Genomic DNA, 13,359 nt, shown 5'->3' with positions numbered 1-13,359 from the left:
AGGTTAAATATTTCCTATATAAAGAGCTGATGCTAATGAGAATGTGATGATGAGTTTTGCAGGTAAAAACCAAAGTATTTGATATAGATATTTGATATTTGATTTGACTAGTTTGGACAGCTCAAGATAAACTAAAAGCATTTTTGGATATCACACTGTAAGTGCATTGTGAAGGGATCTAGTGATGATCAGTATGAACAGAAGCAACGATTAGAGCAAAAAAACCTGTTTATTATTCATTTGGGCTCCTGACTGATGTTTTAAGACTGACATGAAAATGTGTGAACCTTTCCTTTAAGGGATCACCTTTGACATGAACGTATGTACTAAAAAAGTTGTGAAGATAGTTCAATAAAGAATTAAAAAGTCAACCTTGCGGTGGCGCTAGAGAGAAAGTCATTATACAACACATAATCTGCGAACCATCTGTAACAGATTTTGTTTAAGTTAAAACTTTGACCTGCTGGTGGCACCAGAAGAGAAGTTATTCAAGTGGCAGAAATGTACCTTCTAAGGTCCTTAATGGATAAGTTCACAATGCTGAAAGTCTGTCCTAAAACAATAGTCAGGTGCTTAGTCCATCTGTTAACACTGGCCATTGAAGGGTCCTTTCATAATGCACTTTCAATGTAAGTGATGGAGGACAAAATCTACAGTCATCCTCTGTTAGCTAATATGAAGCTTCAGCAGTCTAAATGAGTCAAATCAAGTAGATATCTTTCAACATTACAGTATTTTTAGTGCCAAAGTCCCTCTTTTTGTTACTATACTTCCACCACAGCTCAACAGGGAAACACTTTGCATCAAGACATTTTTTTTTCACTTAAAAGACTGTAAATGTGGAAGATATCTACTTTGACTAATTCAGACTGCTGAAGCCCCATATAAGCTTCAGATAAACTTTTAAATGCATTTTTGCTCCGAACGAGGACTTTATCACTTACAGTGTAAGCACATTTGGAGATGATCTTCTAATGGTCAGTATGACCTATTATTTCAAGACAAGCTTGAAAAATTGTGAACTTATCCTTTAAATCCTTTAAATATCTGCCGTACGTCTGAAGTTAAAGTTCTTGAGACATTATGCATTATGAGTTTGGCGCTAGAGGAAAAGTCTTGGGTTCATTTAAGTCATTAGGATTCATCCTCTGGAGACAAAACTTATCAATCCATCTAATTGTTGATGAGATATTTCAGTCTGGACCAAAGCGATGAACCAATAGATAATGTATGAGAGCCATTTATTTCAGGGCTGCTATACAGACAACATTTAAAAGGCACAGTCTGTGATCTACACTGAATGTAAACAAAAGGGTCACAAAACCACCATAGTTGAAAAGCTCAAACCGTCTATTGATCCTGAAAGTATCTACCGTTCATTTAAAACACAAACATTTAACAGCAAAGTCTCAGTGGAAATGTTTTCTGACACCGATTAAGGTAACAAATTTAAAGTTATGATTAGATAAAACACTCTTCAATTATATCAGCTAATAAACCTGATATGGTTAGAAAATTAGACAGATTTGACTTTTAATAAATTATGTTAAAGCTTTTAGTAAAAAGTCCACATTTACAATAAAAATACCAATTCAACTCTTTTGATTTCAACATATTTTCACTAAGCAACCACTTCTCATTTACACCCCAACAGCATAGAAACATCGCTAGCCGAGTGTTTTATATACATGACATAAATATGATTTACTGTCACTTTCACTCTTAACACAAAAACACATGAACAGCACACGTTGACCTTTTCAGAAATATTTGGAAAACATTGCAAGAGGACCGATGGACCTGATAAAAAAAACTAATAAACAACAAAAAAAATCCCACTACTGTCAAATGCAATGTTCTTAGATAAATACTATCTATTACTATCTATGCTTTAAAAAAGATCACTTTACTAACACTAACTCTGGCACACTAACACACTGCTTCAGTTGTTTTTTACACAACATTTTCTTTCAAAACAGTGATAAAATAGTCCTGAGTGGAGAAAAAAAAGGGGGAAAAAGAAGCTATTATTGCACAATTTCAGTTAAAGTTCACACAATTTTTAAGAAAGCTTTTCTGCACTTTGGCAACACATCTTTTACCAAATGGAATCACTGCCGCTCTGCAAGTGATCAAACAGTCTTCTTTTAAGTCTCTTCAAGTAGCTTCCGGAGGTTTCTTTGAATCTAGGAAGGAGAAAAAAAAGAAAAGAAGAAAGTAGGACATCTGGAAACATGCACCATGAGACCATATTAACTATTAACTACCTTCACTAATGTTACATAACTGGGAGGATTTATTCCAAATATTTTAAAAGAATAGTTACATGCATTCATTCACTTTATTATTGAGCATGAACCCAGTACTAGCCGATGAGTGCAAGAAGAGGGCATGACATGACTTCACTATCCTAGGAAAAAAATATTTAGTGAACTGAAGCATGGCAGTCTCCAAAGCTAAAAAAAATTCTCCTAGCACCATCTGTAAAGCTCATTAATAAACATGTTATATCTTGTTTGTTTAATTCATACAAAAACTGAAGTGTAATAACAGCAAGTTATTGTTATGCTGGACTATTTCTTGGCCAGATGCAGTAAATTCTTGGAGTTGTTGTGCGTATTAAATGAGCTTTAGAGGTAATTACCTTTTACTATCTTTGGACAGAGCCAGGCTAAGAGTTACTAACTGTTAACAATCTTTATGCAAGTTAAGCTGAACGTCTGCCGGCTCTAATCTGATATTCAACAGACTTATGTTCAGTCGACAGCAGACAGTCTACTGAACATAAAATGAGAGATATTTCATTGCAGGGTTGCAACTAACTAATTAATTATTACTATAATTAGTTAGTATAGTATATAGTAATTTTTTTCTAATAGTTTGGTTTAAACACTGTCATGAAATAGGCAATACTTCCTATCAAAAGTTTCCAGAACCGTTTTAAAATTAGAGCCTGATGGATAGAATCTATCATCAGCTGATATTAGACTATCACCACCAGTATCAGTATTGGTGTATATGTGCTGATATTTTTTATTTTTTATTTAATTATATAGGCAGGATTTTATGTATATTTGATCCTTTTTCTTAATTTAATATGTTTTTACATGTTTTTGTTCTGTTTTTAAATTGATAGATAATCATATTTAATAAAATGTCCAGTGAAGTTTACTGTTTCAGTGCACTGATGTCATTTTATACAATAAAGTTTATTTTTAAACTGTAAAAATATCATCACTCATACTCCCTTATATTAATATACAAGCAGTCCTGCATCCAATGATATTCTGTTTACAATAAAACCAGAAAATATTCCTATCTGAGAAGCTGAAGCCGGTGAGTGTTTTCCATTTTTGCCTAAATCAACAGTTTTTAAACAATTAACAAAATAGTTGCTGATTAATCTTGCGTCTACTGATTTGCTGTGTTTGATCTATTTCAGTGATTATAAAAAGTGGACAAACCTTTTCTAGCTTGAACAGGTTGGTAGACAGTTCTCCGTAAATCTCAGCATTCAATTCATCCTGAGACCTGTGGCTCACAGCATTTCTGCAACAAGGTTTGAGTTTGAACAAATCAAACTATGCAAAGCAATACTGCAACATTTATGAAACACATGCAGGACAAATGTTCACTGTTTGATAAATGGAACAAAAAAACAGCCTTAAAGGATATGGAAGGTGATTTTCTACATGTATTTTTATTGTAAATGAATCTCATGTGCATAGCCAAACCAACAATGAATTGATCTACTGACAAATGCTGTGTGTGTGTATCCAAAGTCTGATATATGTTATTGCTCTAGGCTGCAGACCTCCATTGTTGTCCAAAATCTATAAAAAACATGTTAATGAGCCAAACTGCTGCACTTGGGCGACATGTTTCCTTCATATTTATTAGGCTTTGGTTTGGCTTTTGCACGTGAGATTTGTTGACTATAATAAAAATTACAATCCATATCCTTTAATAATTCTTGCACAAAAGCACTTAACATTTAAATTCCCTCAGTAAGTAAGCGGATCTGTCTCTTACTCATTACGAACGTTTTCCCCCATGGACACCAAGGAGTTCAAACGATGCTCAAGAGCCACAATCTTGAAAGCCATGTAACAGGAGGACAAGACAAGAACACTAACTCTGTCAAAGACACACAAAGTGACAGATGAGCGTTCAAATACCGACACGAGACAATACAGAACAATGACTCTCATCAGTTTTCGTTGTGCTAACACACCTTAATGATGGAAATGAACGTGTCAGAGAAGCCTTAATAATAATTGTCCTGTCAAAGCGCTCTGGTGTCTCATATTCCAGCTAATGAAAGGTTACTCACAAAAACAAGTAGATGAGGAGGATGACGTTTAACGACACGGGCTGCAAGGGTTTGTCTTTGAGTGTGACTCCTCGGGCTGGCTTGGGCGACCCTACGAATAAAGATTATAACGATGAATTAGATGGTATTAACATTGTATTGTTAGTATCAGTATTAGTATCACCTTTAATTCCCCTATTTTTTTTATCTATTTTTAAAAGAAAAAATAGATTATCTCCCCAATTTAGCCTTTTAATAGCTCTTGTGACGGTCATCTTCACACTGATGCACTACTAAAATGTAGTATTTTACTTGATTTTATATATTCCATTTATTCTATGTTTTAGCTACTGTTAATTTGTACTATTTCTTACTATTTTCCGATAATAACTATCTTTATTTTGCATCTTATATTACATTAATTTCTCTTTTTCTTTTTTTAAACATTGTTTTATGCTCCTTTTCACAAATAAAGTTATAATTATTATTATTACTAGTATTATTATTAGTAGTAGTAGTGTTACATATGTTTTTGGAAATAAATAAATAGGCTGCAACATTTTGAGAAACACACTTAAATGAGAAGATTTATACCTCTCTATAAAGTCCGTAAAAACATGACAAAATCCACCTATTATCACATTTAAAGCCTACTAATTCAAAGACTATGTCTGATTTGTTTAATCCTTACAAAAACAAAAGTGTTAAAAATGAAAGGTTGTGTCTTTATATGTGGTTATGCACCTTTGGAGAGAGAATATGTAAGATTATCCATGATTTATAACTCCACTGACACCGACTCTTGTCTGGGAAACTCAAAACCCAAGACTACACAATAATTAACAAAGCGTCTCTGTACTCAGAGAGATCTAGCATCAAACTACCGTTCTTAAGTGCAGCTCCATGTTTTGGGCTGGGAGTCTGGAGGTGAATGTCTGCATGGACCGAAACCTCTCCACTCTTCACTGCACTTAGAAATGTGTCCGGGAGGCCGGCGAAGTCTGCTCAAACAAACACAGAGAGAGAGAGAAAGAGAGAGAGAGAGAGAGAGAGAGAGAGAGAGAGAGAGAGAGAGAGAGAGAGAGAGAGAGAGAGAGAGAGAGAGAGAGAACTTGTGACTCCCTGCTGCCTGTGAGTCTGAGTAAATATTAATAGAATCAAAAAACATCCTTCCAGATCAAGATCAAGGTGTGTGCTGTGTTAGCTTTCAAGATGGTTTTTAAAAAAAAGCTGACATAAAGAACAAGCTGGAGTGTGTATGCATAAAGTTACATTCATTATTCATTAAGATATTCAGTCGGGGCGTCACTGTTTTCATGCCACCAGTCTTTGTGATGACAAAAAACAAAGCTTCAGCGTTTCAAATTTCACTTGGTTTCACTCCAGCTATCTGCAAACTAAAGACCCAAACTAAGAACCACAGTGGCATCTGAAACCCGAAGCACATCTGGAGTCAAATAAACCTCTACAAAATGTATACAGTAGATAAGTATAGGTATATCGTAGCTTTGTGAAGAGTAAAGCTCTTTATCATAGGATGAGGACGGAGCACACACCAGGTATTTTCTCATAATCTGGAGTTTGAGAGCCGGAGCTGCTGCTCTCCATCATCTCCTGCCGTCTCTGCTGCACCACCCCTTGGAGGTCAGAGAAGTCTCCAGAAAAGTCCTGCAGCGCACATACAGGAAAATACACAAAGGAAACCACACACAGAGTGGGTATTGTATAACATGAGAACAAGGCATTTCTATAGATCTCTCATCACAATGGAAAATACAGTATTTAAACCAAAAAAATCTCCTTGTGCATCCATTCAATTCATCCTGTGCAATAACATCCCATAAAACGGAAGGACGGACCCCTGACTGACCAGAGGAAGTGACGACGGGCAGGTCACTCTGAAGCTGTTTTCACAGGACGAAGGAATGGGACTGCTGAAAGTCTTCTCCAACTGGAATGAAAGTGTACACACAATAGAATAAAATGGATTTTCTGTTGTTTTAAAGCAGAATTTATAGTTCTATATATATTTTCGGGCCACTTCATTGCTGCAGAGCAAGCTTTAAACACCAACACTGACATATTATAAACATAGAAAAGTTGTTATGGCAAACGTGTTAGACAAATGTTTCCTGTTTACTCATCAGGCAGATACAGACAAACATTTGAAGTTAAGTTTCTGGCCATGTGATGAATGCAAAAATTATTTATTTATAGAGTTTAAAGTTACAGGGACACAGAGGCACATTAATAGACACTTGTGTAAATGTGCCAGTTTATCCAGCTTGGCTAATTTTCAACTGCAGTACCAGTGCAGGTGTCGTGACATTTAACAGGAATACTGTCCATAGAAGAGCACATTTCATAAGAACACATGAATGCACTGAAAAAAGGATAATAAATTATTATAAAACATAAAACAAAGTATGTTTCAGGTTCTTAAAATAGGTTACAGAGTATGGCCACACACTTGGTTTTAGATTAATTTTAAATAAACGATGTGTGTCACAGCCTCTAATAAGTGTTGGCAGAGCTGCTCTCGATCTGTCTAATCTAATATTAACTCTCCTTTTAGCTCTGTTTTTGCTCTCTGCCATCTCCTGAGGGAAATAACTGGCTGCTAAATGCTCCTTTGTGTTCACCAGCTAGTCACTAACTTTGCCTGTGTGCTGTTTGGTGTCAAGCAGGAAGTGGAAAGTGGGTTTTTTTATTTGGGTGAAAACTACACAGTGAAGTTTGTGCCGTAAAACCAAAACAATGAGCTGAAAGATCTGTGGAGCTGTTGCCAGATAAGGATGAGATCTTATAACGGGTAATTTTGCTCATTATTATGGGGCAAAAACTATAAAGTGAAGGTTGTAATGGAAAATATACTGACTGTAGACTTCTCCTGTACTTTTAAGTTGTGTAACTTAGTGTTATGGAAATTTTTGTACAGACTGTGTGGGAAAAAAATAAGATTTGCATGCTCGGAGGTCAGGTGTCATTTAATTGGCTAAAGGCAGAACCAACTCCAACCAACTCTGGAGCAACAGAAGCAAATGTTTAAAGAGGAAAGCTGGATAGAAAACATTATAGATGGCTTGTAACTTGAAATGGATACTTATATAGAGGGACCTTTGTAGTAATCATATAAATAAAAAAGTATTACAAATCTAGGCAAAATCTGAATGTATATACTGCATATTTAAGTCTAGAAATGGCAGTAGTATTTATTTAATTGTCTTACTTTCTGTGTATCTTTGTTTTCAAATACAGACGGGGGAAAAAATCTGAATTAAAGAGGGGAAAAACATAATAAATGCAAATGCTTCTGTGTACCAGAGCTCACTGACTGGTTGGGTGAATATGAAAATGATGTGTATAAAATGCACATCACCAGTTCTCAAACCACATCAACACTAACACTCTCCACCACACCACCTCCATCACACCATATGACAAAACATGAACATTCACCTTTATTTATTTAGTAATGCGATATGACATTTTGTTATGTCTGACTATATTTGTCTTTCTTTCTATATTTGCTGTCCTCGGGTCTCTCTTACATAATCTGGATGACCTGATTAAATAAAGGTTTTTTTTTTATATATAAATGAAGGAATGGTGTTAATCTCTTTCAGTAGACATTTGGCAAGGAGCACAGAAGCTGTTCTGGAGGCTTGTGGTGGCTTCATTTCATACCAAGACACTTCATTTTTGTTTCTTCCTTTAATGTGACATTTGTAATTGGTTGTTATCTCATTATTTTACATGTGAATTTCTAAAATACTCATGTAAGAGAACATAATGTTAAACCATGTGCGGGACTTTGATCTGTTGCCTAAAAAAGATCCATAATGCTGAGGGGAACTGCAGGGTTGGGTGATCATTTTGTCATTTGACATTAATAAAATGAATGAATTAGTGCAGCTTAGGTTTTATACAAGTGTGTTTAAAAAACTGTATCAGTCAAAACAATCAGCTTTCAAATCTAAAAGTGACTTCATACTTTAATGTTATACTTCAAACTTGATTACATTACTAATCAAGTGTCAAATAGCATAAAGTACTAAGTAATAAATGGTTATAAACAGACTTTTACTCTGGACACTACAATGAAAACTTCAAATAGAAACATTTAGGACGAATAAATGTATTATAGAAAAATGTTATTTACCTCCAGATGATCGCAGATGGACTTCAGAAGTTTGTAGGTGGTGTTGCGAGACAATAATGACACAAACACATGCTGGAAAACAGTTTAGAGTTTTAGAGTCACCATCATGTTAACGTCAAATGGAGGGAAAAAGTTCAATATCACTGCAGTCTTCTTACCTGCTCGCTAGTCGTTTCAATCACGAGGGCGTTTGGCACTAATAACGCAGTTTTAGTTTTTTTGATAAATGTCACTGAAATCACTGGAATTGCAATCTGGAGATTTAAAAAAAGATATTTTACTATCATTTAAAACACTGAATTTAGCCATAAAACATGAACAGGTACTGAAATATTATCTTTCTTACAGTTACAGTATCATACCTTAGTATCTTTGCCAAAGACTTTGGAGTGGAAGCAGATCCAGTTATCGGAGACGAACATTTTGCCCTGATATAAAATGTCTTTCTGCAGGGCACAAGTGTAACCTGTCGGCACACACAGAGAGTTTCACATCCAGGTAAAGAGTCCAACATTTTCTTTTCTTTTCTGACTTTCAGCTGAAAAGAAAACTTACTTTGTTTGAGTATTTCGTCTTTGCTCACTTCCTTGAATATCTTATGATACTGGACGTTTGTCTTTGATAACTGAAAGGAACAGGGTAGATTTAGTTTTATGAATTTATTTTTAAAAAATGTGTAAAAACTATTCTTAAGATTTGATTGGTTTCTACCCGGCTGTGCTGGGATTTCTTCCTTTCAAACTTTGTTTCTCCATCGCTTGGACTCGGCATGGGTGAAAGCTGCTCCACAGGTTTCAACCTGGAAGAGAGAAAAGTCAGCGTTCATGGTTGAGTAGCCACAGTTAAGAGTGTTACACGCAATATTACTCAAGCATGATTCATAAACTTGTTTCTACTGATCCACTCAGAATGTAGAATTTGTCAGAAGCTGTGATGGAAAGTAATTAGGTACATTAATATGAGTGAAGGCAGCTCACTATCAGTCACTATATTTTTATCAGTCATCTTCAAAATGAAGCACTGCCGAACTTCTTTTAAAATGTTTTATTTTATTTTTATTTTATATATAGTATTTATTCTATTTTAGCTACTTTTACTATGTACTATTTCTACTATTTTAAGATTATTACTATTTTTAGTTTCCATCTTATATTGCATTAGTTTTTTTTTTCTTTCCTCTTTCTTTTTTGCTCTATGCTCCATCTATGTCCCTTTTATGTGAAGCATTGGTGTATGTATTTCCTCTTGTTGTTGAACACTTTGAGCTGCATTTCTTGTGTAAAAGGTGCTATACAAAAAAGTTTGTATTATTTAAGTAATGCACTTAAAGGAGAAATATGTAACACTGTCAGCAAGGGTTTAAAATGGGTACTACTGTCCAAATTCAAAATATTGGAGAGCTTTTCTTCCCCCTGTCCCCTCCTCCCCACTCAAACATCACGCGGGCTCTCAGGTCAGGTGGAATCTATCTCAGTTCATCCAGTTTGTTTTCTTGCTTCCATGGCTGCAACACGCTGTGCTTGTGTGCCAGTGTTTCATCTCTGGCAACATGGGGTGTTGAAATAGGCGTCAACCCAATCTCACAGAAATATGTGAAATGACCACGACCTCTTAGCACAGCATTACGTGGTGGTGGGATGTAATGTGTTAAAATGACGTGCCAGCACCACGATGGGGTTGAATGGGCAGCCAGCTGAATCACACAGACCAAAACAAAAACAGACATTCTGCACTGGAGAGGAAATTTCAAAAGGAGAAAATACTGGCTGTAGTGTTATAGTCACAGAATCCAGTATTTCAATTTAACATTAATACTTAATCTCTGGTAACATATCATAGTTGTTTTATGGGTTATTATATTAAATATATATTGGTCCTTTAAGTACAATTTTAAGTTACTTGTACTTTACTTGAGTATTTCCATGTGATGCTACTTTCTACATCTCACAGGGAAATATTGTACTTTCTACTCCACTACATTTATTTGACAGCTTCACTTTTCAGATGAAGATTTGACACAATGGATAATATAACAAGCTTTTATAATACAACATTGTTAAAGATGAAACCAAAAAGCAGTGTGTAGTCAGGCTCACATTTCAGATGTCTATGAGTTGTTAACAGCTCCACCAAATAGTGATTTTTCCCTCTAAACTTCTCCCATGGTTTCATTTCAATAAATGTTCAATTGGTCCAATATTTCAGCAACACCAAAAATTAGGGAAAGGTCCAAAAACTGAAAACACATTTGTGTATCAGAACTTGTTTTTTCTTCTTTCCACTCCCATGACCCCTCAGATTTATCTGCTGACCCTTTGGAGGGGCCCCGCCCCTAGGTTGGGAACCACTGGACTAAACAAGCTAACTTTATATGAAGTAGTGTAAACTAGCTCCACCTCCAGCAGCTACAACAGTAACATGCTGTAATACTTAAACAAGATCAAGTTAATAATACTTATGTACTTATACTTATGTAAGGGCTTTACATGCAGGACTTTAAGTTGTATTGTTTCACAGCTGAATTGTTACATTAACTTAAGTAAAGGATCTAATTATTTCTTCCACCAGTGGACAAAAGCAAACGTCCTTCATTTGGTTCTGCATGACGTCAGCTGTGCTTATGTAAAGTCTGCTTACACGGCAACAGCAGAACCTGTAAACAGCACTTCATGCAGGTGTACGGTAGTAAGGTGCGAGTAGAGTGCTGGAGAGTGAAGAAAAACAGTTGACGTTCATTCGACTGATTAAACTATTATATAACTAACGTTTCAAGAACATATTCTTTAGACATCTGCAAGGTGTTACTACGTAATAATTTAAGCTTTTAATACACCACAAAAAGATGCATGTATTTCATCCTGTAACACTAAAGCATCAAATGTGCAATAACATGTGTATATATACATTACTGTGAAATATATATTTAAGCTGGTTGTATATACTCTGCATACCTACCTACTGTATGTATATAAAGTAACTTATTACATAATCATATTTATTTCAACACTCCATGCACTCTTATACATATTTGTATCCTGTTTATAATTTATAAAAACAGTTTTAAACTGTATACAGACACTATTTGTTGTAGTCCATTTGTTATTGCTATATGTATATATCCATTTGTTCTCCTGCTTGCTTTAATACAACACAACGGTGATTAATTACGTTTGCTCAGCTTTGATGCCTTTGTTTGGGCTCATACAGTATGACCACATTTATCTTCCTGAACACTGTTGCGTGTGAGTACATTGAGAGCCTCGAGGACTCGGGAGTCAAATTCCTTGTGTGCATAAACATACTTGGCAAAAATAAAGCTGAATCTGATTCTACAACACTTTTTTTTGTTGTTGCCATAAACGGCATATTTTCTCTGTCAGCAATAACCCAGTTGATACCAATCCAAAATATGATCCTAACACTTAATTATGGTTGAAACTAACTAAAATGTTCTTTAATGGTTAATCTGTTGATTATTTTCTATTAACTTAGCAATTGTTTGGTCTTAGAAATGTCAGAAAAAAGTGAAAAATGTCCATCACACACAATATATGCAATGTAAAGTGGCATAAAACAGAGAAAAGCAGCAAATCCTCACAATTGAGAAGATTTTTTTTGACTGTGATTCATTTTCTTTCAATCAATTACTTAAATAAACCCTTTCAGCTATAGTGGTTTAATTAGGTTTACGTCATGAGCCTTTCTTCACCTCAGGCCGGTCGGTTTCTTCCGGCTCTCGGAGGGCTCTGACTCTGTGTCCAGGCACAGCTGGAGGTCTGCAGGTGACAATCCTCGCCTCCTCTGTGTTCTTTCACTTCCATTCTCCACTTCAGGTCTGAAAAAACACATTAAACAAGATGAATCTGCTGAACTGTTATTTACATGAATAACATGACTATAAAACAAGTCATTGCACATTCATCTTGCAGGAGTGGTTTGCAGAGAACAAACACAACACAAAAATCTCTGCAGGTAATGCACAAAGCAGACACATTTTAAACAGCCTGTCATTAATTATCATTCATAACTAGAACATGCATTACAGGTTTTGCCATCTGAAATAAGTGCAAACTGCAAAGACATTTTAACCCCATATCTGATGCCACTCTGTGCCACGTATGCACCATATTCATGCGTAAAAAGTCAGCACAGCCCTTTTAATTCAAACAGTAGTAGAAGCAGGATATAATAATATAATGCATCGGGCCTACACTAAAACTGGAAAGCACTCCTTGCCCTTCATCTCCATCTTATCCGGACTTACGTCGATCGATTCCCTCGGGAGTCCTTGTTGAAAACTTCTGGTGTGGATAACGGGGTCAAAGGTCTGTCTCCCTGCTCGGTCATCAGTACCATAGTTCATTTACTGTATCTCACCTCACGTCTCCCCCATTTGTTTCTTACTTTCGACCCCTGCAGCACATAGAATAACTCCAGGAAGCCTTGAAATGGAAAATATTTGGGAAGATCGCTCGATGGACCGAGAAGCCCGACAGAGGAGGAGCCGGGAAAGGGGAGGGAGCAGCAGGGAACAACATCAGGAACAATAGGGGGGGGGGGGGGGGGAGCCGACTACTGCTGGAGCTGCACAAGAATTAAAGTTGTTGGAGAGAGAAAATGTTACACCTCGATTAAATATACAAGGGTGTATTTATATTAAAAAGAAAGCATGCACAAGGTTGAACGTTGCATAAAACCTGTCTGTGTTGTATTCACTTGCAACGCTTCGGCGAGCATGAATGTTGTTCACCGATTCCTGCAAGTCTGAATCTGTTTTCAGACTCACAAAACTTTAGACGTGCAAGTCACAACAGGGTGTGCTTGGTAGATATTTCCAGCAGGGGGCAGCAGAGTCAAGTGAATAATAATATCTTTACTTTAACCT

The 13,359-nt window shown here is 36.0% G+C and overlaps 1 protein-coding gene across 1 annotated transcript; it reads right to left on the bottom strand.

Moving 5' to 3' along the window:
- Positions 1–593: 593 nt before the first annotated feature.
- On the bottom strand, positions 594–12,956 carry LOC133994880 (GRAM domain-containing protein 2B-like). Its single transcript, XM_062434095.1, has 14 exons — positions 12,739–12,956; positions 12,184–12,309; positions 9,186–9,273; positions 9,030–9,099; positions 8,837–8,940; positions 8,633–8,728; positions 8,475–8,546; positions 6,183–6,263; positions 5,869–5,980; positions 5,197–5,313; positions 4,334–4,424; positions 4,033–4,137; positions 3,465–3,549; positions 594–2,186 (listed from the first exon to the last, which is right to left on the bottom strand). The coding sequence occupies exons 1-14, from the start codon at positions 12,828–12,830 to the stop codon at positions 2,148–2,150; spliced, it is 1,278 nt and encodes a 425-aa protein (XP_062290079.1). The 5' UTR covers positions 12,831–12,956; the 3' UTR covers positions 594–2,147.
- Positions 12,957–13,359: the final 403 nt, after the last annotated feature.

This window comes from Scomber scombrus, chromosome 15, assembly GCF_963691925.1.
Source record: "Scomber scombrus chromosome 15, fScoSco1.1, whole genome shotgun sequence".
Lineage (NCBI taxonomy): Eukaryota > Metazoa > Chordata > Actinopteri > Scombriformes > Scombridae > Scomber > Scomber scombrus.
This window is presented reverse-complemented; position numbering and strand designations above follow the sequence as displayed.